Genomic DNA, 24,789 nt, shown 5'->3' with positions numbered 1-24,789 from the left:
CCCTAGGTGAAAATGCACCTTTTCAATAACCAGTTGGCTTTCCAGGAGTTTAATCTTTGTATTTGCTACACTGAAATGCTGAAATATGTCTTACTCCAATGCATAATGAATGCAAGACGTTCGTTGTAATTGTCCTCTGATCTTCTTTCAAATAACTACAGTAATTACATTACAAGACACTAAAAGAGATATAAGTTCATAAAAGAGAGAGTTAATTTGAGAAGAGACATACATCATGTTCATTACTGACAGCACACACTAGCACGATGAAGATCTATTGTTTTGCATAAGGTTTACCTAATCTTTTTGGCAAACCTTTTTAATCTGCAAATGTGTGGCACTGTTTCATGAATGTCCCTTTAAGTATCTTTTTCTGTAATTGTCTGGCATCAAGTACATAAATCATATAAACCACTCATGCTGGAGCAGTTAGTTATAAATATTTCTTGCTCACACTTCAGCATGCAAATGGATATGTACACATACTTTTAAAAAGTAACATACTGAGTTCAGGTTTATAATTTATTTGTGTAACTTTTACAAACAGTTTGAGTACCACCTTGAGAGACCAGGCCCCTGCTGTGCCCCAAGTTGATGAGGGGCCTCTAGATCATGCAGCAGAGGTTAGGGGAAATTGATTTCCCGCAGCTTTGCTGGGGGTATGGAGGAGTCCATGCATGCCATGAATTCTGCCATATCCTAGGCATTGGCGCACATGGCTTCATCCATGGAGAGGATGGTGGCCACCATGCACAGCCAGTTCAAGCATTCCATCCATGTGCGATCCAACCACCGCTCTAGCCATGAGCTCAGTGCAGCAGGGGCTAGGTGAGAGGGGAGATGAAGCACCTGGACCTCCCTCACACACCCCTTCTGTGCCCCTTCCCACACCATGATAGGAGGAGGAGAGACTGCCAGCTGCCCCGGGGCTTTCAGCTCAGGACACCCCAAGAGTTAGTGACGTTTCCTCATCTCCTTTACCAATGACCCTAATAGCTCCAGTAGGCGAGGCTGTGGGGATGTCCCTGCACCACTGCAGGAGAGCCCCCAGTAGGATGGAGGCCACACCTCCAGTGGACACCTGCCATGGTCATCCAAGTGAGCAGACTGCCTCCACTTCAGTTGATGTCATGGTAGCACTTAGCGGTAGTGGTAGGAAAAGAAAACTTTAAAAATTATAAGCATGTTTCAAGTCCATATGACTCTTCAAGCTCTGAAGAAGAGTTGAAATGTTAACTGTTTCTCTCTCCACAGATGCTGCCAGGTCAGCTGAGTTTTTCCAGCATTTTCGGTTTTTATTTCAGATTTCCGGCATCTGCAATATTTTAGTTTAGGTTTAGGGGTAATTCATCAAGACAGAACAGGGCTGGTTCTATACTGCAGGAAGGCGATGGAGCGACTGTCATGCAGAAACTTTGTTGTACGAATCTCATATTGATCAGGCTGTCCCTGGCATTCCTTGCACGTCTCTCCATGTACCTGGCATTCATGGAAGGCTCATTTGCATTCATGGGCTCCTCCTCAACCTCTGAAAAATCTTCCTCATTTGAAGATCTTTCTTGCACTCTTCTCATTGCAACATTTGCCTGCATTCCAGCTCCAGGTTGTGTAGCACACAGCAGACCACCATTATTTGTGACACCCTCTGGGATGCATATTGCAGTGCTGCACCAGACTGGTCAAATAGGCTGAAGCACATTTTAATAGCCCATTGGTGTGCTCGATGATGACTCTGGTGGAGTCATGAGCTTGATTGCAGCACTCCCCTACCTCCCTCTGGGGATGCCTCACTGATGTCATCAGCCAGGTAGGCAGGGGATAGCCCTGGTCACCGAGGATCCATTCATCAATTAACCTGGGCCCAGGCTTCAAAAAGCTCTGGGAGCCATCAGCTGTGTAGTATGTGTCATAACAGCTCCCCAGGAAATGAGCACAGACCTGCATTAGTCTTCTCCCGTGGTCACATGTCAGTTGTATGTTCAAGGAGTGAAACCCTTTGCAATTTACAAATGCAGCTGGCTGTTCCCATAGAGCTTTAATAGCCACATGAATGCCGTCGATGACATCTTGCACTTGAGAAAACCCATCGATGAGACCGAACATGGCTGCCCTTGTCTCCGGCTGTCTTCATCAGTGGTGAAGTGGATCATTGGCACAACTTAATAGGGCATCAGTCACCTCCTTTATGCAGCTATTTGTGGCAGCCTGTGAGATGCTACATTGGTCACCCGTGGCACCCTGGAAGCTCCCGCTGACATAGTAATTGAGCATTGCTGTAACCTTGAGAACCCCTGAATGGGGTTCTCACCGACACTCGTGGCTGCACATCTTGATAAACAATCTGACATCTCGGTGATCACTACCCAGGTCAACCTCAGGCGTCTGTGGCATAGTCTCTTGGACATCGCCTCTCTGACATCTGAAGGCAGTTAATTCTTGTCCTGTGGATGCATTGGCACGCTGTGCCAGTCTTCGCCAATACCTTCCCTGGATGTCTGCATCTGGACCAGCCTCTCCCTTTGCTGCTGCCCGTTGTTAGCCTTGCAGTCAGCAATAGCTTTCCTTCTTCGCATTCCCCTGGTTCCAAGGTCTGCATGAAAATTGGGTGAATGAGACCCATGGTTATGGAAATAATTGCATTGTGTGAAGAGGGCAGATATACAAGTGAGAGTTTGCTCCTCCATGGTTTTCAGCCATTTATCTAATTATTAGGGAGTCCCTTTAGTTGGCTAATTGTGCACAATATGAACTCCGCCCAAAATGTCCTTTCTCCCACTTCAATTGAGCTTATGTTCAGAGAAGCTGCGTTTGACATGAGGCTCTAAATGTATGGTGCATGTTACATTCCAAATCCGATCCCGTATCTTCTATCACCGCAAAGACACTGCTGACTTCATGGCTGCATCTCAAAACGCCTCAGAAAATCAAAACTTGGCTTCCCACCTAATTAAGTCAATCAGCACCACCACATTTCCCACCCCTGTGGTTTCCATTATATTCCAACCCCTGTCTCTGTTCTGCTGTTGTGCCACAATATGGCTGGTCCAATTAATTCCTGGTCAATGACGATCCCCAGGATTTGATGATAGGGATTTCAACAATAGCAATGCCACTGAATGTCACATGGAGGTGGTTAGACTCTATCTTGTTGGAGATGGTCGTTTTCTAGTACTTGTGTTGCGAGCATTTTACTTTCTACTTATCAGCCCAAGCCTAAATATTGTCCAGGTTTTGCTGCATGCACACACAGATTGCTTCAGTATCTGAAGGGCTGTGAATGGTACTGAGCACCGTGCGCTCAAAAATGAACATCCCTGCTCCTGACTTATGATGGATCATTGATGAAGCAGCTGTAATGAGGTCCGGAGTTGAGTGGCAGAATCCAAACTGAGCATTGTTAAGCAGGTTACTGACATTTATATAGGACGTCCCAAAGCATTTTAAAGTACTTTTAAAGTGCTTTATAGCACATGAAATGCAGTTGCCAATTTGAAACAGGAAGGTTCCACAAACAGTATTGTGAGAGTGGCCAAATAACCTGTTCATAGTGACAATGGTTGAGGGATAAATATTGGCCAGGACACTGGGGATAAAACACTTAACTTAGAAATGGTACCACCTTATATGTTTACCTGAGAGTTGATTGGGCCTCAGTATAACGTCCAATACAAAAGCTGGTATCTCCAACAGTGTAGCACCTCTCAGTCAGCCTGGATTGTCAGATTAGACTTGTGCTCAAATGGGATTTGCTAGAACAGTTTCAAAGTTGAGGATTACAGTTACATGGATAGACTGGATAAGCTGGGATTGTTTTCCCTAGAGAACACTAAACGGAAATTTAATAGAGATGTTTAAAATCATTAAGGTTTAGAGAGATAAAAAGGAGCTGTTTCCAATGGCTGAAGGGGCAGTAACCAGAGGTCACAGATTTCAGGTGATTGACAAAAAACGAGAGGCAACATGAGCCTTTCTCCGCAATAAGTGTTTAGGATTTGGAATACAGTGCTTGATAGTGTGGTGGATCCACATTCAATAGCAGCCTTCAAAAGGGAATTGGTTAACTACTTGAAGGAGATAAATTGCAGGGATAAGTGGAATGAGTGGAGGAGTGCAACTAACTGGATTGCTTTTTGAGCTTGTGCTCAAGTGGGACTTGAACCTAATGTTGTGGCTTAGAGGAGGGAATGCTATCCAGTAAGACACAGCTGACACTGTACTTCCTCCAATCTAATGCCTTCTGTCCATTGGGAAAACAAAATATATTTAAATAATCACACTGCCAAACTTATCTGTCTGTATACATGTATAATTTTAACCTCCTGTGAAACATCACATAAACAGTACTTTAAGTTCCCATAATAGCCCACTTTGTGCTGCCAAAGTCAAATTTCACCCCTATTACCATGGAATCAGAGAACAGCACAGATCAAATTTGCTTTGGTTCTTTCAAAAAGCAATCCAGTTAGTTGCACTCCTCCACTCATTCCACTTATCCCTGCAATTTCTCTCCTTCAAGTACTTAACTAATTCCCTTTTGAAGGCTGCTATTGAAAGTGGATCCATCACACTATTAGGCACTGTATTCCAAATCCTAAACACTTATTGCGGAGAAAGGCTTTTGCTCATGTTATCTCTCAATTTTTGTGTCAATCACCTTAAATCTGTGCCCTCTGGTTATTGGCCCTTCAGCCACTGGAAACAGTTCCCTTTTATCTCTCCGAACCTTCATGATTTTAAAAATCTCAATTAAATTTCCACTTAGTGTCCTCTAAGGAAAACAACCTCAGCTTCTCCAGTCCACGTAACTGTAATCCCTCATCCCTGGAACTGTTCTAGCAAATCTCTTCTCTAATGCCTATCCTAATGTGTGGTGCCCAGAATTTGACCTACTACTCCAGCTAGGGCCAAACTAGTGTTTTATTATAGATTTAGCATAACCTATTTGCTTCTATACTCAATACGTCTATTTATAAGACCCTGGATCCCATGTTTTATTAATTACTTTGTTAAACTGTCCTGCCAGCTTCAAAATTTGTGCATAACCACCTCCAGGTCTCTCTCTCTTTAAGCCAAGTAAGGTAATCTGAGGTGCCTGTAAAGTAAACATAAAAGAATTTGCAGTGCTATTTGGAAAAAGTGCAGGGAACCCTGTGGATGCCCTGGCCGTTGTTACTCCCTGGTGTTTATGGGACCTTGCTGTATACAAACTGCGTGGTTTATTGGGCTGCATAACAACAATGATAACAACAGAGGGCACAGGACAGCACTTCAAAAGTAACTAATTAGCTGCAAAGCACTTGAGATAATTCCCAGGGCATGCTATGACGCTATTTAAAAGTCCTTAATTTTATTCAGTAAAAACAACCGAGATAAAATTAAGTTGGTAGCGCATCATGAATCATCAGCAGCCAATATATGTCATCCCACACTAACATTTTGATTTCTAACACCAATGTGATTGCAGGAACATTCCCATGACAGTTGTTTTGCTGAGATTAAATTCAAATATCAAATGGAAAGTGAGTTTACAATTTTTCTATTAGTATAATAATAGTTGGACAAGCTAACTTACTTAGGTTCAGTTCTTTGAAATCAGGTCGATTGGCCGAGGCACACAGCTGGTAGAAAATGTGGTAGTTACGTTCATCTTCTGCCTAATGAGGACAAAAAGCACAACTAGTTTCTGTTGATGAGATTCTCCCTTCTTAAAATCTTTCTTTTCTCCCATTCCCATGATTCATTCCCATTTTACAGAGGAGATCTGTCATCTGTTTCTAGGATGACAACAATACTACACCAAAACAAGATTAGAATTGCTCAACTGAAGCCCAAGGCTAACTTTTCCCTCTGGTGGTCTTTCTTCTCCTGCGTAATGAAGTATTTAAACCATTCTCCACACAGCCTCACCTGTAATTAAAACTCAGTTGAGCTGTGCTCTTCTCTCCAGGAGGGGTTTTGGGGCTTCATTGCACTTCATAATTAGGCTGCAATGGGTTCACTTTTCTTTTTATTAATGCATCACTTTTTAAAAAAAAGTTCTTTGAATTTTAGGATTGTTAGGCCACAAACTATTTTACAGTATTTACTGGACCGCTGTCCTCTCTAAAGTGACGACAAGGCAATTCTAAACTATTAAAAAAGTATCTGGTTACAGTGGGTCCCATTTAATTGCCTAATATTTGTGATGGTTAAAAAGTAAAACAAGACTGTAAAGTGATTGTAAAATTTAGCTCATTAGATATAAGTGCTTTGGGTGTTCAGAATATGAATTAAAATGCTATTTAATCAGGTTGAGTGGGGACATGCAGTTGGCACCCTTCCTTCTTTCAGTCTCTGTGCAGCAGCTAGCTGAGAATGGATTATTAGTACTTAATATTTTGTGCTCTGTCAGCAGACGCTAGAAAGTTAACATGTGAGCCTAGTGACTCATTCCCCACTTTCTGGTTTTGCGCCCTCCTTCTTTGTCTATATAACAACAAAAGAAATAGGAGCAGGAGTATGTCATCTAGCCCCTTGAGCTATCTCCACCATTCAATACAATCATGGCTAATCTTCTACCTCAATTCCATTTTCACGCCTACTTCCTTATTCTCTCGAAAACCCGAGACCCCAAAAATCTGACTATTTCAGCTATTCAATGATCAAGCAGCAACAATCCTCTGGGACTGAGAATTCCAAAGATCCACAACCCTGTGAGTGAAGAAGTTCCTGCTCATCTCAGTCCCAAATGATTGGTCCTTTATCCTAAGACTGTGCCCTTGTGTTCTAGATTCCCCAGCCAGAGAAAACAACAATTGTTACAATTAGATCAGTTCTAATTCTCCTGAACTCCAGAGAGCATAGGTCCAATTTACTCAGCCTCACATTATAGGCCAACCCTTTCATCCCAGAAACCACGCTAGTGAGCCTTGGCTGTACCAAGGCAAGTGTATCCTTCCATGGAAATCAAAACAGCACATAGTACACCAATTTCCATTTCAACCTAATGATGTAGTTGAATTTGAAAATCCATTAATGACGGATTCTGGACATGTACCCACACTTTACCACTTTGTGGCACAGCATCATCCCAATGTAGTTAGGCAGCTTCAAAAGAAAGACATTTTTCCAATATCAATAGAGGTAAATTGGTACCAGCAATTCTCAATCATATAAGCAGAGTCACCCATTAATCAGTATTTTTGTATATAAGACAATCATTTCAGACCAATAATTATACTTGTTAAATAAAAATCCATCAGACAAGCTACATGTAATGATAATGGTACACTAATTGGTCATACAGATGACAAATGCCTACCAAAGTTGTCACTAGACAGATTAATAATTATAGTCATCATTCCGAACAGCTTAATGCACAAACAGAAGTGTAACATCTAGCTTCACCATAAGGTGGAAAAGTTTCATAATATTGGAAATAAATCACATAACATTCAAAAGTGAAACGACTATTTTCTCTATTTTGTTGGGCAGATGTACTTTCACTGTTCAGTGTAGCTAAACCCTGCCTCTGTTACATTCTTCCTCAACACATAGACACAACAGAAAGCAGATAAACATGCAGGAGAAAAAAGAAAGAGAAAATAAGGGGGAAACTAATCCGAGTGTCACAATATACTTTATCAAATGTGAAGCTTTGGGATTATCGATCTTGTAACAAAGGAGAATTTTTAAGTTAAGCTGAGTTGTGTTTTTGGGAATGTGGATTATAATTCAATACGTCAGTAATATGATTTGTGCATTCTCGTATATCACATCAGGTTGACACAATAAAAATGAACATCACATCCCAGACAGTAAATTTCATGTAATATATTTGAGTAGTTTCAATTATGCCAGCAACGCCCACTGTCTGAAAGGAGGCAGCCAGCTGATTTGGACATCAGCTGATCAAGCCCTGACCTAGAGCTAGGGAGAAATCAACGGTTATGTTTCTATCTTTCTATTCGGTTATAATGGTGTAAAAGCAAGGTCCAACAGTTGCTCCATTACCTCTCATTTTAAAGAGAATAATCAAAAGTTGATTTGTTATGATGTGGATGACACAATAAATTCTACTGCAAACATCTGTACTAACCTGGAAAACCACTCTGGACTTTTCGAGCAGATATGTTCGCATATTGGCACCAATTATATAATATTGTCGGTCAAAACCGATTTGGATGTATTTCCCAAAGCGGCTGCTGTTATCATTCCTTGTTGTTTTAGCATTACCAATGGCCTGTTAAGGAAAAAAAAAAACATGGAATTATTATAACCTGGTAATGATGTACTAACTTAGCCATGGTAATTTGTCAGGTGGCATTTGTCAGGCTGACCAAATCCCAAAGAAAAACTTGGTCATTCTGTCATAACAATTTGCAACTTGTATTCCTGGTGAGAAGGTTTGTGCACTGAAGCCAGAAGTCCACTACCACCTTTAGGAGTTTAAAAGACTAAATTAAAACAGTTATTAACAAAGGAAAAGAAAACTTAAACATGAAAGATTACAGTTACACTGTTACATTTAGAGCGGTAGCGTGCCGGATCCGAACGAGCGTAAAATGACGCACGATGATGTCAGGAGAGCGTCCCGACATCATCACGCATCCACGAGATATTTCAGCCGGCGGGCGCACAGGAGTCGGCAGCACACCCAGCAGCAATTAAGCGGCCTATTAAGGCCCTTAATCTACGAACTGTTTGGAATTTTTTTGCTGCCCTTCCGTTTGGTTGGCGGGCAGGCAAAAAGGCCAAGTGGCCTTTGCATTTTTGGCGAAACCTGGTCCATGGGCAGGATGAGGTTTTATCTCGTGAGTAAAAGAAAACAAAAATTTTTTGCACTCATATTGAATATGTCCCTGCTCAAGTGACAGAGTCACATGAGGGGACATGTTTTCGTTATTTTAAAGTTCTTTATTTTTATTGTTCAAAATCTTCAGCTCCCTGAGGCAGCTCTGTGTCTCAGGGAGCTATTACTGCGCGCACCCGTGTGCACGCACGAACTTAGGCACTTGCACTCCTCCCACTTCCCAACCGCTCTTGAGCCCACCTGCCGAGCCCACCCAATAATGGCAAAATTCTGCCTTTAGTTTTATAACAGTTCTCACAAGATGTCAATTTAACTAGACTCCCAACTACACACCCCTTTCAGGCAACAGTCCAAATAGATTCTTAATCTATAAAACATCCAGCAATATTACCACAAGCACCAACTGTTGCTATAAGAGAGATATTTCACAGCTTCTCTCTCTTGCACTCGACAATGAAACTCCAAAGGCTTTTAACACAACCTTGGGTACTGGAACTGTAGATGTCTCCAGGGTGGCTAGAGGCTTTTCCCACAAGTCTGTTTCATACAGTGAACCTTTCAAGATCTCAGACAGCCACATCACACACAGCTTTCCATCTTTCTTTCAATATGTTCTTCTTTTTGACCTGTAAGTCCCATTGTTTCACCCTTGCTTTGGAAGTTACTTTTCCCCAAAAATAAAAATCTTTTATGTTGTCATTATGGCCAGCACTTCCAGAAAAATAAACTTAATAACTTCGCCTTATTTACCTTGCCAGTTGTAAACAACATATCATGTCCCTTTGCAAATCAAACAACCTCACAGCTTATCAAAAAATGCAAATTCCATTCACTCCGTATCTGCTGAGACTTGATCCTAGCTTACCCATCTCCAATTCAAATGCCTGTTTTATATGTAACCCCTTTTGATGAGTCAAACCTTGCATTCTGACTGTCTCACATACACACGCTGCACATAAGGCTACTTCAGTATCCCACAGTATTATTATTACTGGCTTAATCTCAAACTGTTGCCAGGGAGAGGGACGGAGTTGGATTGGAGCATGGAGCGCAGATTGAAAACAATAGCTTCAGTCTTTCCAATATCTAACTGGAGGAAATTTCTGGTCATCCAACACTAGATGAAAGATAAGCAGTCTGATAATTTAGCAACACTGGAGGAGTCGAGAAAGGCAGTGGTGATATAGAGCTGGGTATCAAGAGCGTATACATGACAGCTAACACCATGCCTTCAAATTATGTCACTGTTGCCAAGGGGCGACATGTAAATCAGAAATAGGAGGGAGCCAAGGGCTGATCCTTGGGGGGCACCAGAGGTAACAGGAAGATAAGCCTTTGCAAGTGATTCTATGGTTAAGGTGAGATAGATAAGATTTGAACCATGTGAGAGCAGTCTCACCCAGCTGGATGACAGTAGAGAGGTGTTGGAAAAGGATGGTTATGGTCACAAGTGTCAAAGGCTGCAGACACGACGAGGAGGGAAAGTTTACCTTTGATACATTTGTGACTGTGATAAGAGCCGTTTCAGCACTGTGGCAGAGCGTAAACCTGATCAGGGGAATTCAAATATGGGCCAGGATGTGTTCAGTGACAAGCGGACAATATGGCGTGAATGGTTTCACGACAGCGTGAAACCGGTTCGCCGACAGCAGGCCGTGTTCCCCAACATCAGACATCAGGAACATCATTGTAATACATCCGCATATAATTATTAGGCCAGCCCCCCATGAATCGACCGCCCCCGCCGACATGTTTCACAACAGCACATAAAAGGCCTTCACTTGGCAGGCTGCACTTTGAAGGGAATTTGGAGGTGAGAACACAGCAACGTTGTGCAGCGCTTGCCAGGGTCGCCTGTTGGACTTCAAGCTTGAGGAGCTTGATATGAATGGAGTCAGGTCTCTAGCTTATCTGTCTACTCAAGCAACGTAGAGGCATCAAAGTGCCACCAAGTGCTCCAAAGCTTTTTACCTGCCTGGCACAGACTGCAAAGTCATGAGCGTTTTTGTGGACTGCAGAACAGTTGGACATCTCCACACGTTGTACAATCTCCTTGCTAAAGCTGGCCATGGAGCAGTCACTGCTGGAGGGGCTCACAGTGCCTTGCAACGTTAGCATCCCAGTTGGACCAGTCTCTCCCATGGTTCAAGCTAAAAGTGCAACCTCACACCACAGGTTAGGCGAATGCCTGCGCCTGAGCTAAGAGCACAGCAATGAGTAAATCTGCCACCAATTGGTCGGATGGAGTGGAGCAGAGGTGGGTGGGGTTTTGGGCAACCATGCAACGCTCTAATCTCTGGCCATCCAAGTAGTGGCCAGCACTCTCCGAGAAGCATTAAGGGGCCTTCACACTTAACCAGGACAGGTTCTTTGTACACCCATGTTAACTACGTATCTCCTTCTTTCATCCTGCAGGAGTACATCAGGATTATGGAACCTGGTGAACCAGTTGTATGCCTGATGGCCTACAGAGAGCAAAGATGACAGAGGAGAGAGCAACTGAGGCTCCTGGCTGTGCAGAGGCAGGAGCAGCAATCTCAGGAAGAAGGGGTGGCTTGGACTCCCATCCACGCCGCCGAAAAGCTGAGCCATAGTGAGCCATCGCTGGTCGGTGCCTAGCGACACCCAGGGTCTAAAGACACCACCTTTCATTCCTGCAAATGACCCAGACCCAGTGTTACCGAAGACTGCGCGTGTCTAGGGAACTGGTCGGTCACATCTGCCAATTACTGCAGGATTTAGCACCATTGGGACATGGAGGGCATCCACTGCCGGCGACCTTGAAAGTGACCGCAGCACTCAATTTCTATGCCAGTGGCCCCTTTCAGGGCTCCACAGATGACCTCTGTGGGATCTCACAAGCCCCTACCCACAAATACATCACGAATGGTCACGGTTACAACTTTGCGGGGCACACAGTTTTGTGCATTTCACCCGGGACCAGGGCAGCCAGAAATTGGATTCGCCCAGATCTCGGGTTTCCCACAGGTGCAGGGTGTGATCTGCTGCACTCACGTGATGCTCAGATTCCCATCGCAATATGCAGTGAATGACATCAACGGCAAGGGGTTCCACTCGCTGAAAGGTATCTAATACTCCTGCAACTCTTTCGAGTACAAACACGTTTCCATCTGTTCCTATTCAGATGAAGTTACATTATTTCAAAGTTTGCCATTGTGAGATTTGAACTCTTGATCTTGGGATTACAAACCCAGTACCATAGCCACTTGGCTATTTAGGCCAAGCCTCCACTCGCTGAACGTGCAGCTGATTTGCAACCACCACAAATACATCCTGCAGGTGCGTACACGGTTTCCAGGGAGTGTGCATGACTCCCACATCCTCAGTCGGTCACAGATCACTGAAGTCTTCCAGGGCTCACAGAGGCTGCAGGGATGGCTCTTCAGGCACAAGGGCTCCTGCAGAGGATGTGGCTGATGTCACCCATGCAGCAGCCTCAGACTGCGGCAGAGCAACGGTATAATGAGGATCATGCTGCAGCTTGCAACTTGCTGGAGCAGACCATCGGGATGACGTTATGGTGCTTGGACTGGCCTGGTGGAGCCCTGCAACACAGTCCACAGAGGATGTCATGCATTGTTGTCATCTGCTGCGACCTTTACAACCTGGTGCTGCAACAGTGTGACGAGCTGGCTGAGGAGGAGATGGAGGAGCTGGAGGTCTCCGACGAGGAGGATGCCGACGGGGTTGAGGGTGAGGAGGTCCTCGAAGGTGACGATGACAGGGATGAGGCCCTCGCACTGACCAGATGAGGCAGGCACGCTCGGGAGGCCACCATAGCTGCTAGATTTGTGGAGGATGATGACGACATGCAGTGAGATGACCCCATAGACCCTCACATTGCACCTGTGAATATCTGACTCCAGTCTGGCTTATGGCAGCCCCCTCTGTGAGAATGCTCCTGTCACGGAGACGAGTGAAGACCTTAATCATTGCTCTATTGCAGGATGATGATGTCACATGCAGCGAGGACACTCCATAAATCTTCACAAAGCCACTGAGAATGTCTGACTCCTGTCTGGCTGAGGGTAGTTCACTTGCGCGCTGTGATCAGGGTCATATCATAGAGGTGCAGTCATGAAACTTTAGAAGCATCTGATCCTTTGTCCACTTTCAGCACCTGACCCCTTCAGGAGCACAAGTGGTCAGTGGTCACAGATGCTGAAGAGATGAGGGCCAGACACAACTTAAAGGTGCTGACAGCACACAGATTGAAAGCTGAAACTCTGTGGCACCTGCCCACTGCATTCTGGCAGCAATGAGGAGCACCATCCAGGTGCAGGCATCAGAATGTGCCCAGGGAGTGAGAGGCTGGACCATCACTTTGGTCTGGAGACTGCACAGAGCACAGGGAAGAGGCCGTGATCTGAGACACCTGCCTTTATCTTGTGCAGAAAGATTTCACATTTGTGTGACAAGAACACTGCTCATCAGAATAAAGAGACATTCTTGGGAGTTTTTTAACAATAGTGAACAGTATGTACAAGTGATTAACTGTGCAACTAATTATTCTTAACTTTCCTAACCCTGCCGCTATGTCTTGGTGCTCCCTGGACATCCACAGTGGAGGCGCTGGCAGCCTGCTGACTGAAGACCCCTGTCTGTGATGATCTTGGCGGGTGTCCCCTGGAGGGCTGAGACTTTGGAGAACCCCAGCCTGCTTTCAGGGTCCCACCACATAGTAGTAGCACCCTTCTCAGCCGTAAAGCTGGAGCTGCTGAGGTCACAGGAAGAGGGGATTCAGATGGACCAGACACTCTCGGAGTAACCTGGATGGCTGGCCCCAGGTGTGCACCTGCTGATCCTCCTTACTATGGGTGCCCGAGGATCCCAGGCTGACTCCTTGAGGAGAAGGGGTAAAGATCGAGCTGCGCAGCACAGAGATGTATGTCTGCATTGGTGGAGAGTGTGGGTCAGCGCTGAACACTGTTAGAGGTCAACTATGGCATCAGCAATGGAGTTCAGCCCGCATAGTAGTGTAGAACCAATGCTCTGGACCAAGGTCTCTATGGCAGCTGCCATCCTACCAATGTTGACCTCGGTGCTTGGCATGCTGGTGCTATCACCTCAGAGTGAAGGCGGATGAACTCTTCCATTGTGCCTTGCAATCTGAGAAGGGCAGCCAGCATCCCTTCCTGAAGAACCCAAGCTTGTCTTTGCAACTCCAGCAACTGTGACATGGCCAAGTCCAGAGGCTCATCATCTGACTCAGACTGAGCAAACTTATGGCCTTCAGCAGTCCTCCAAGTGTCGGACACCTGGGAAGTCCCTGCCACCATCTGCTGTGGATCAGACAGTGCAACGTGCTCTCCAGGTTGTGATGCCGAGGCTATTCTAAAGATTGGTCCCACAGAGATGTATGTCTGCGCTGGTGGAGAGTGTGGGTCAGCGCTGACAACGGGACTTCAAGGAGGGTGTCTCCAGATTCCTCTTCAGAGGCTCCTTTGGGGCTTGATTGGAGGCCCTGGGTCATGGACTCCGTCGGCAGTTTCCCAGATGTGCCTGCGAAAGCAAGGGGAGGTGATTAGTGCATGGCAGTGGCCTGTGAATCAGGACACATCAGTCACAGCATGGCTGTCTGATGGATGTTGCACTGCTGGACCCTCACTTCATAGAGCACCGCTGACTGCACCATCAGCGCAGGACTGGTCCAGATCGTCAACGGCCAACTGGATGGCTCTGTTTTCAAAGTCTGTGAGGACCTCGATTTCATGTATTCCTCCAGCGGTCTGCAACCTTTCCCTGTTGTTCTATGTCAGCTTATCCTGCATGAACAGAGATGGAGAAAGTGTAAGCAGGACACCTGCCAAGCCAGATGATAAGTATGCCTGGCCAGTGTGGGTGGTGAGTGGTCCCATGGACGGGATGAGAACAATGAAGGTGTGTGACAGAGTGAATGGTGAAGTACCGTGAACCGGCAGTGAGTGAGTGATGTGTGATGGGGTAGTGAGTGTGTGAGTTGAGAGTGATGAGAAGAGTGACTTACCCTGGCGGAACAGAGGAGATCATTCATCCTCTTGCAGTGCTGGCTGGCTGTCCTCTTTTGAAGGGCGTTAGCACTGACCACTGCTTCCCAGGCCTGGTTGGTCACACCATTGTCCATCCTGTGGCCAAAATGGGAGTAGAGGACATTCTGGCAGGACTCCACGTCATCCAAAAGGCGTTCCAGTGACGCATCGCTGAATCTTCGGGCTGCAGTCTTTTAGTCTTTTATGGACATCTTCCCTGCAGCAGCCGTGGGCTGGAAGCACTGAGATGTGTGCGTGCAGCTGCACTTTAGCACCCAGCGTGATGAAGCGGCGAGGTGATGGCGGGTGAGAGAATGAGAACCCGCCTGTCATGGAAGCAGTGTGTTTCCCGGGAATGCATAAATAATGTGGCGGGCTTGGGATGATATGGCGTGAAAACCCGCCATGGCGGCCGGCAGGTAAAACATTGTTTTACACACCCGCTACTGCACTTAGTACAAATCTGGGATGATTCCGCCCATGGAGTTCCAGGGAAGATGGAAATGGATCTGGGGAGCAACAATACGTTCAAGGACTTTGGAGAGGAAAGGGAGGTTGGAGATGGCACAGTAGTTTAGTGGAGTCAGGGGCTGGAAGAGACTCCAGAATACTTACATATTTACCTTTGATTCCTCCGGTATAACAGTAACCACATTTTAAAAGTACCTCATTAGCTGTAATGCATTTTGGGACATCTGATGATCGTGAAAGATGTTATATAAATGCAAATCGTACTTTTGATGGTTTGCCTTTCTTAGCAGTTCCAATACCTTAGTATAAGGCACCTTCTGAACAATCTTCAAATATCTCTCTGCATTTTCCCCTGCAGACTTCAGTTACAATCCTGATCAGGTATTTAAAATTTAGTTGCAGTGGGGTTCTTTTGATTCTAATAAGTTGCCTTTAAGATACAGCTCAGGTTACATTTAACAGCAAGTTGACTGGCTGATACTTCTGAATAATCAATAACCCAATTTCTGTTCTTTTCTATCTTCACCTACAGACAACACACAATAATGCACATCTTTAATTTTTCCTACAATAGTGTCCTTATTCAGTGTGGATAACTTTATATCAATATCAACAGACATCTTTGTAAAGGTGAGCATCTAATCATTTTAAACTTCGGTTTTATCAAGTTGAAAAACAAGAGAGACAGACAGACAGACAGACAGAGGGAGACAAGGGATTGGATTTTCCCAGCCCTGCGGAAGTGCTTGGGGGTAGAGGTGGTCAGGAAAATAGCAGGGAGCACTCGCTAGGTCGGCTTCCCTATACTCCTGCTGCAAGGAAAGTTTCTCATGGGTGGACACAATTCCGATTGGCTGCCCACATTATAGAGGCAGGCAGGCAACTTACATAATTAAGGCAACAATTAGGGGCCATTTTGCCAGTAGCAGAGCAGCTCCACACAGGATGGGAAAGCTGTCATCTTACTGGAAACAGTCCCCCTGTAGTAATCTGGGGGCTGTTCATAGCCATATGGGCGGAATCATCCCAATTTTGCACCAAGTGCGGTAGCAGGCGTTTTTCTTTATATTCATTCATAGAATGTAGGCTTTCCTGGCTAGGTCAGCGTTTATTGCCCATCCCTAGTTGCCCCTGAGAAGGTGGGGGAGAGCTGCCTTCTTGAACCACTGTAGTCCATGTGGTTTAGTTACACTCACAGTGCTGTTCGGAAGGGAGTTCCAGGATTTTGACCCAGCAGCAGAGAAGGGACAGTGCTTTATTTCCAAGTCAGGATGGTGAGTGATTTAGAGCAAAGCTTCCAGGTGGTGGTGTTCCCATCTACCTGCTGCCCTGTCCTTCTAGATGGTAACGGTCATGGGTTTGGAAGGTGCTGTCTAAGGAGCCTCGATGAAATCCTGCAGTGCATCTTGTAGATAGTACACACTGCTGCTATTGTGCGTCGGTGATGGAAGGAATGAATGTTTATGGATGTGGTTCCAATCAAGTGGGCAGCTTTGTCCTGGACAGTGCCAAGCTATTTGAGTGCTGTGGGAGCTGCACTCTCCAGGCAAATAGGGAGTATTCCATCACACTGCTGACTTGTGCCTTGTAGAGGGTGGACAAGCTTTGGGGAATCAGGAGGCGAGTTACTCATCACACGATTCCTAGCCTCTGACCTGTTCTTGTAGCCACAGTATTTATATGGCTAGTCCGGTTCAATTTCTGGTCAATGGTAACCCCCAGGATGTTGCTAGTGGGGGATTAAATGATGGTAATGCCATTGAACATCAAGGACCGATGGCTAGATTCTCTCTTGTTGGAGATGGTAATTGCCTGGCACGTGTGGCACTTGTGTTACTTGCCACTTGTCAGCCCAAGCCTGGATATTGCCCAGGTCTTGCAGCATTTGGACATGGACTGCTTCAGTATCTGCAGAGTTGCGAATGGTGCTGAACATTGTGCAATCATCAGTGATCATCCCCACTTCTGACCTTAGGGTGGAAGGAAGGTCAATGATGAAGCAGCTGAAGATGGTTGGGCCGAGGACACTACCCTGAAGAACTCCTGTAGTGATGCCATGGAGCTGAGATGAGTGACCTCCAACAACCACAACCATCTTCCTTTAACAACGTTTTACCCACCAGCTGCAATGGCAGGTTTTCACGTCGTATCATCCACTTCACGCTTCATTAACTATGCAGCCACAGGAAACACTCCAACTCACTGGTGGGCGGCCTCTGAATCACCTGCCATGCCATTACCTCACCGTGTCCTCACTCTGGATGCAGCCATGCACAGAGTTCTCAGTGCTTGCAATCCAGGACTGCTCCAGTGAACACATGGCCCTGAAAGCCAAGAAGAATTCAGTGGCCCATCACTGGAATGCCTTTTGAAGGCCTGCCGTGATGTTCTCCACACCCACACTGGCTGCAGGATGTCTAGCAATCTCACCACTCGGGCTTGAGAGGCAGTGGCAATGGTGGTCAGCTAGCCGGTGACCATCCAGGTGTTATGATATGGCAGGTAGTGTTTGCCAGGCAATCAAATCCCAAAGGGAAATTTGGCCAAGCCATCACAATGATTTTGCAATTTGTATTTATTACAAGAAGGTTTGTGCACTGAAGTCAGAAGAGTCCATTACCACCTTTGGAGATTTTAAATATTAAATTAAAACATTTATTAACAAATGAAAAGAAAACTTAAAACACATAAGATTGCAGTCACACAGTTAAACTTAGTCTTATAACAGTTCCCAAAAGATTCCTGCTTAACCAGACTCCCAATTACACACCCCTACAACAATTGTCCAAATAGATTGTTAATCCATAAAACATCCAGCAATATTACCACAAGCACCCACCATTGCTATAAGGGAGGTCTTTCACAGCTTCTCTCTCGACAATAGAATTCCAAGGCTATTAAAAAAACACCTTGCTCCCTGGAACAAGCAAACACTTCTCTGGAGCGGCTAGAGACTGTTTTTTCACAGGTCCATTTCACACAATCCGCCTTCATGATCTCACATAGCGACTCCTGATACAGCTTTCTCTCTCACTTTAAATATATTGTCTCCCTTTCGATCTGTAAATGCCATTGTTTCACCCTTTCTTTGCAAGTTACTTTTCCCAGAATATTAAAATATTTCGTGTTATCATTATGGCCAGCACTTTCAGCAAAAATAAACTTAATAACTTTGCCTTATCTATTTTGCCAGTTGTAAAACATCTCATCATGTCCCTTTGAAAATCAATCCACCTCTCAACTTATCTACAAATGCAAATTCCATTCACATTGCATCTACTGGGACTTCACCTGAACTCACCCATCTCAATTTCTAAATGCCTGTCTTTTACACTTTACACCTTTGATGATTTAAACCTTGCAGTCTGACTGTCTACAGTTTAAGTAAATTAGTCACGCACACACAAAACACAGATCCACAAACATGTTTTAAAGTATCCCACAGAAACATTAGGAAAGAAATTATATTTCTTTTACACAGTACAGAAGGAAAATGAATGATCTCATCTGTGCCATCAGCATAAAGCAACCATCTCATCACTGTGAACACTCGCACTCACAAGCCCATCACACATTCACTAGCATCTCACTCACTGGCAGCTCAAGGGACATCACCACTCACTCTCTCACACACACAGCTCTCGCCCTGCAGCTTCTTCCCTTGCCTGAGGCCCCTTTCCCTCTTCCCCAAACAAGCTCTAGCCCTGCAGCCATTAAAAAGCCTTACAGCTGGTCTGGTAGGTAGAGACCAGCCCATGAGCCCCACTAAAATTGATGTGGTGCTGCCTGTGAAGCTTAACTCTGATGACCGCAAGTGCTGCCCAAAGCAAGGTAGGCAAACAAACCTTGAAGTCACGAGCCAAGTGCAGGTCGCCAGGTGCACGTCGCTTATGTACAGTTGTGAAACTCATCGGCATACAATCATGTCAATTTACCCAGATGATTCAGCATGGGGGGATGATTCCAGTGAGCAGGTTTTATACTGAGGTACTAATGTACTGAAATTAGGTTCCTGACATGCAGCAGGGGGAATCATAGTCCACCATTGATGTGTGGAGCGGACAATCACAAAATGGTTTCACGACGGTTTAAAACTGATTTTTGGCCTTCTCGCCATATTGTCTGTTCATGCCCGCCATGACACACGCACCAACAATAGGATTGGACAATTCCACCCATGGACTCCATCTCCCAAAGACGGGCCAGGGGCAGGAAAGGCAACCGCTGTGGCCCCAGTGAGCCATTCAGAGGGGTTTCCCTTTAAATTCAAGTAACTTACCGGCTTCCCTGCTTTGATTAATTTATTTAATTTTACACATCAGAGGATGCCTCCATATTGTTGTACCTTCACGGGCCCAGACCTGCCTCAGCAATGCCCACTGCTCCTGCTGGGGCTGCTGAGGCTTCAGAGCTATCGGCACCCTGATTGAGAATTCAGGAGAAGAGGCACCTGGGGTATACATGCACAAATAATTGAAGATGGCGGGGAAGATTGCGAGCTCTGTTAATAAAGCATATGGAATCTTATGTTTAATAAATCGAGGCATAGTGTACAAAAGCAAGGAAGTTATGATAGACCTAAATAAAACATTGATTTGGCCTCAACTGGAGTGTTACGTTCAGTTTTGGGCACCAAACATAAGGCAGGATGTGAAAGCATTAGAGAGGGTGCAGAAAAGATTCACAAGAATGGTGCTAGGGATGAGAAACTACAGTTACATGGACAGACTGGAGAAGTTGGGACTATTCTCCTTGGAGAAGAGAAGATTAAAAGGAAATTTGATAGAAGAGTTCAAAATCATGAGGGGTTTGGATAGAGTAGAGAGAGAGAGAAAGAAACTTTTCCCTTTCGTAGATGGATGGAGAACCAGAGGGCACAGATTTAAGGCAATTGGCAATGATGTTGACCCACCTTCCCCTCACGGTGAGCACCAAGTTACAGAACACGATAGATCACAGTTGACTTGGTTTTACCTGAGTTGCTCTAAGTGCTGCTTTGGGTGCACAGAGTGTAAAGTGGGAGTTTGGTGAGTGAGAAAGCTCAGTGGGGGGGGGAGGGGGGTGTTTCTTTCTTTTTCTACCTTCTTCAGCCTCCAATAATTGGCTCTTACTTTGATACAGGGGACAAAGCTGATTGATGAGTAACTAGAAAGTTATTCTACATATTCTGATTGTAATAAATATTTTTTAAAATTACAGTGTGCCAGGTCAGCTTGGCCCAGTGGAATGTATATCCTGCAGTATGTGGGAAGTCATGGATGCACCATGTGTCCTAGACAAACACATCTGCAGGAAGTGTCACTGGCTGCAGAAGCTTGAACTCAGAGTTTCGGAACTCGAGCCGCAGCTAGAATCATTGTTGTGCATCTGTGAGACAGAGAACTATGTGGATAGCATGTTTAGGGAGGTGGTCGCACCGCAGGTTAGAAGCATACATGCAGAGAGGGAATAGGTGACCGCCAGGAGGTCTAAGAGAATCAGGCAGGTAGTGCAGGAGTCCGAGTCTATTTTGCTTGCTAATCAGTTTTCCATTTTGGATAGCGGTGAAGGCAATGGTTCCTCAGAGAAGTGCAGCCACAGCCAAGCCCGTGGCACCACAGATGGCTCAGCTGCACAGGAAGAGAGGAAGAAGAATGGAAGAGCAATAGTGATAGGGGATTCGATAGCAGGGGATCAGCCAAGCAGAAACATGACTTCAAGATGGTGTGTTGCCTCCCTGGTGTCAGGGTCAAGGATTTCATGGAGTAGCTGCAAGATATCCTTATGGGGGAGAGTGAACAGTCAGAGGTCATGGTCCACATTGGCACCAATAACATGGATAGGAAAAGGGGTGAGGCCCTGAAAGCAGATTTTGAGGAGTTAGGAAGAAAATTAAAAAGCAGGACCTCAAGAGCAGTAATCTCAAGATTATTCCCAATGCCACATGCTAGTGATCAGAGGAATAGGAGGATTGCTCAATTGAACACACAACTGGAGAACAGGGAGAGCATCAGATTTCTGAGGCGCTGGGACTGGTTCTGAGGCATGTAGGACCTGTACAAGATGGACGGGTTACACCTTAACAGGACTGGGACTAATATCCTCACAGGGAGGTTTGCTAGTGTTGTTGGGGAGGGTTTAAACTAGCTTGTCAGGGGGATGGGAACCTTAAGGGTAGCTCAAATTAGAAGGAAGTAAAATTGGTAACAGGAAGTAGAAAAGTAGCAAGTGAAATTAGAAAGCAGGTAAAACAAAGAGGGTCATCAACTAAGCTTAGAATGCGTTATAGTGTAAAAAAGACAAAGTTAAGAGCACGCCACCTGAATGCACACAGCATTCACAACAAAATAAATGACTTAGAAGCACAAATAGAGGTAAATGGGTATGGTATAATTGCCATTATGGAAACATGGCTACAGGGTGACCAAGACTGGGAACTGAATATTCAACATTTAGGGAGGACAGGCAAAAAGGAAAAGGAGGTGGTTTTGCACTGATAATAAGGGATGGGATCAGCATGTTAGTCAGGGAGGATCTCAGATCAAAATAACAAAATGTGGAATTGGTTTGGGTGGAGCTAAGAAACAGCAAGGGGCAGTGAACATTGGTAGGAGTTGTTTATAGGCCACTAAACAGCCATAGTATTAATCAGGAGATTCAGAAGCATGTAGCATGGTAACACAGTAATCATGGGTGACTTCAATCTGCATATAGACTGGGTAAATCTAATGAGCACTAATGCTGTGGAGGACGAGTTTCTGGAGTGTATTAAGGATGGTCTTTTAGAGCAGTATGTTGAGGAACCAGAGAACAGGCTATTTTAGATCTAGTATTATGTTACGAGAAAGGGCTAATTAATAATCTTCTTGTAAAAGAACCTTTAGCGATAAGTGTCCACAATATGATAGAATTTTGTATTATGTTTGAAAATGAGGTAGTTCAATCTGAAGCCAGGGTATTAAATTTGAACAATGGAAATTACGAAGGTATGAGGGGCAAATTGGCTGAGGTGGATTGGGAAAATACATTAAAAATTGGTACAGCACAGAGGCAATGGGCAGTCTTTAAAGAATTATTACATAGTTTACAGCTACTATACATTTCTTCAAGGCACAAAAGCCAAAAAAGAAAAGTCAGTCAGCCTTGGCTAACAAAGGAAATTAAGGGTGTATAAGATTAAAAGAAAAGGCTCATGAAGTTCCAGAAATAGTAGTAAACCTAAGGATTGGGAAGGTTTTAGAATACAGCAAAGGGGGACCAAGAACCCAATTTAAAAAAAAGGAATAGAATATCAATGTAAACTAGCAAAAATCATAAAAACGGACTGTAAAAGCTTCTTGCGGTGTTTAGAAAGAAACTGCTTGGTTAAGACAAATATGGGTCTATTACAGGCAGAGTCAGGAGAATTTATAATAGGGAATATGAGAAATGGCAGAGAAGCTAAATGATTAGTTTGTGTCTGTCTTCACTGAGGGAGATACAAGAAATCTCCCAGAATTTGAGTTCCAAGAGACTAGGGAGAATGAGGAATTGAAGAAAATTAGTATTACTAAGAAGGTTTTATTGGAGAAATTAATGGGATTGATGGTTGATTAGTTCCTGGGGCCTGATATTTTACATCCCAGCATGTTGAAAGTGGTAGCTATGGAGAGCATGGATACTTTGGTGATCATCTTCAAAAATTCTAGATTCTGGAGCGGTTCCAGCAGATTGGAATAGAGCAAATGTCACCCCACTATTTAAGAAGGGAGGGAGAGAGAAAACAGGGAACTACAGGCCTGTTAGCCTTACATCAGTAGTAGGGAATTTGCTAGAATCTATTTCAAAGGATGTGATAAATGGACACTTAGGCCAAAATTTTTCGTTTGGCGGGCAGAACAGGAGCGGCCGCGGACCCAATTGGCGCCCGTGATTGGGTCCGTGCCATTTTGTGTGGGCGGGCCAATTAAGGCCCACCCAGCGCATTTCCAACTCCCGTGAATAATAGGAGTGTGCAGGCTGCGGCACGCGTGCACAGACCACCGGGTCCAATGGCGACCCAGCAGTCTGGTTAAAGGAAGGCCTGGCAGCCTCCTGTAGGCTGCTCACAATGGCCACTTGCAGGTCACACTGCAGGGGGTCTGCTGAGCAGGGCATGCTAGAGGGAAGGGCAGAGGAGCAGGGCAGGCTGCAGGGTCTGCCACAGGAGCAGGGTAGGCCAGCGGGAGGCCAATGTGTCCCTGACTTTTCTGATGACTGCCTTGTTGCCCTCCTTGGGGAGGTGGCAGCACGGCAGGAGGTGTTGATCCCACAGGATGGGGGGAGGTGGCGGAGGTGGTGAGCTCACCCGGCGTGGTGCGGCGCACCTGGATCCAGTGCCGTAAGCGCTTTGATGATTTGTTGCACTCTGGAAGGGTGAGTACCATGTTGGCATTGGGCATTTAACCCAGCAGGTAGCCTTAGCCTTTGAGGGCACCCCCCAACAAAGTCTTACTGTCGTGACTGCATTGAATCATGTTGGGCATTTCTCATACGCTGGGCGGGCAAGCAGATAGTGCCTATGCTTACATCAGCCTGAGTGGTTCATGAGGTGATGAGCTCTCCCCCACATCACCTGTTGCTCTAAGTCGTACATGACTAGTCTGGGAACAACCTGCAGGAAATGCAGCTAGGCGCATATTCAGAACTCCAACGCCTGTCCTATTCACGGTGATGACATTGTGGAAGGGGAGCCTCAAGGTCTGGTGGCCAAGAGCCATCTGCTTCCTTTGACGCTGCACGTAGTTGCGCCTCCTTGATATGGGAGCTAAAACCGTGCGTTTCCTAAAATGATGGACGCAGAATGTGTCTAAGGTGGCCGTGGGGCGGGGGGTGGAGTGGGGTTGAGAGTAGGTGTATTATCTTTGTGTGACTGCTCAGCAGTAGCGGGGATAGGAGGCACTGGAGGCCTGATATGGGCCACTGTGGTTGGGGTGCGGCGTGCGCGTGCAGAGTCCATGTGCGATTAGTCTTCTCTGTTTTTCAGGAGAAGAATGCTCACAATGCACGATGCATGTGAGCGTTCACGGACTGGAGGTGGCCAGGCCCAGCTCATGATTTTAAGCTGCTTTGAGCAGAAGGCCCTGGAGCTTGAAAGGCACCATGCGCACAGGTCCACAGGTGTCGGTGGAACGGCCTGGTATTTGAGGTCAACAGTGACATCTGCTCTGTCTTCCCACCATCCATAGCACTAATGATTGTTTGAATCGTTATTGTTGTAACATTGCTCATTCACAGACTGATAGAGTCAGACGTGTGGGTCATAGACAAAGGTCCCTCGGCCCTTCGAAGATGCGCGTGTCAAGCACCTTCCAAAGTCGCCTTATCCCATTTCCAACCACTACCCCCATGGCCTTGTATGCCATGGCATTGCAACTGCACATCGAAATACTTATTACTTGTCAGGAGGGTTTCTGCATCCACCACCCTTTCAGGCAGTGCATCCCACATTACTGTGTGCAAAAGTTCCTCATCGTCTCACCTGCCAACCTCATGTCCCTT

The 24,789-nt window shown here is 45.5% G+C and overlaps 1 protein-coding gene across 2 annotated transcripts in view; it reads right to left on the bottom strand.

Annotated features, from left to right (window-relative positions):
• myo5b (myosin VB) overlaps positions 1 to 24,789 on the bottom strand; it is a 338,678-nt gene that overhangs the window by 164,099 nt on the left and 149,790 nt on the right. For both annotated transcript variants that reach the window (XM_041190990.1, XM_041190998.1), the window contains exons 6-7: positions 8,078 to 8,221; positions 5,573 to 5,654 (exon numbers count right to left, since the gene is read on the bottom strand). In XM_041190990.1, the coding sequence (XP_041046924.1) occupies positions 5,573 to 5,654; positions 8,078 to 8,221 (226 nt within the window). The remainder of the gene's footprint in view (positions 1 to 5,572; positions 5,655 to 8,077; positions 8,222 to 24,789) is intronic.

The sequence above is a fragment of the Carcharodon carcharias genome, chromosome 1 (assembly GCF_017639515.1).
Source record: "Carcharodon carcharias isolate sCarCar2 chromosome 1, sCarCar2.pri, whole genome shotgun sequence".
Classification (NCBI taxonomy): domain Eukaryota; kingdom Metazoa; phylum Chordata; class Chondrichthyes; order Lamniformes; family Lamnidae; genus Carcharodon; species Carcharodon carcharias.
This window is presented reverse-complemented; position numbering and strand designations above follow the sequence as displayed.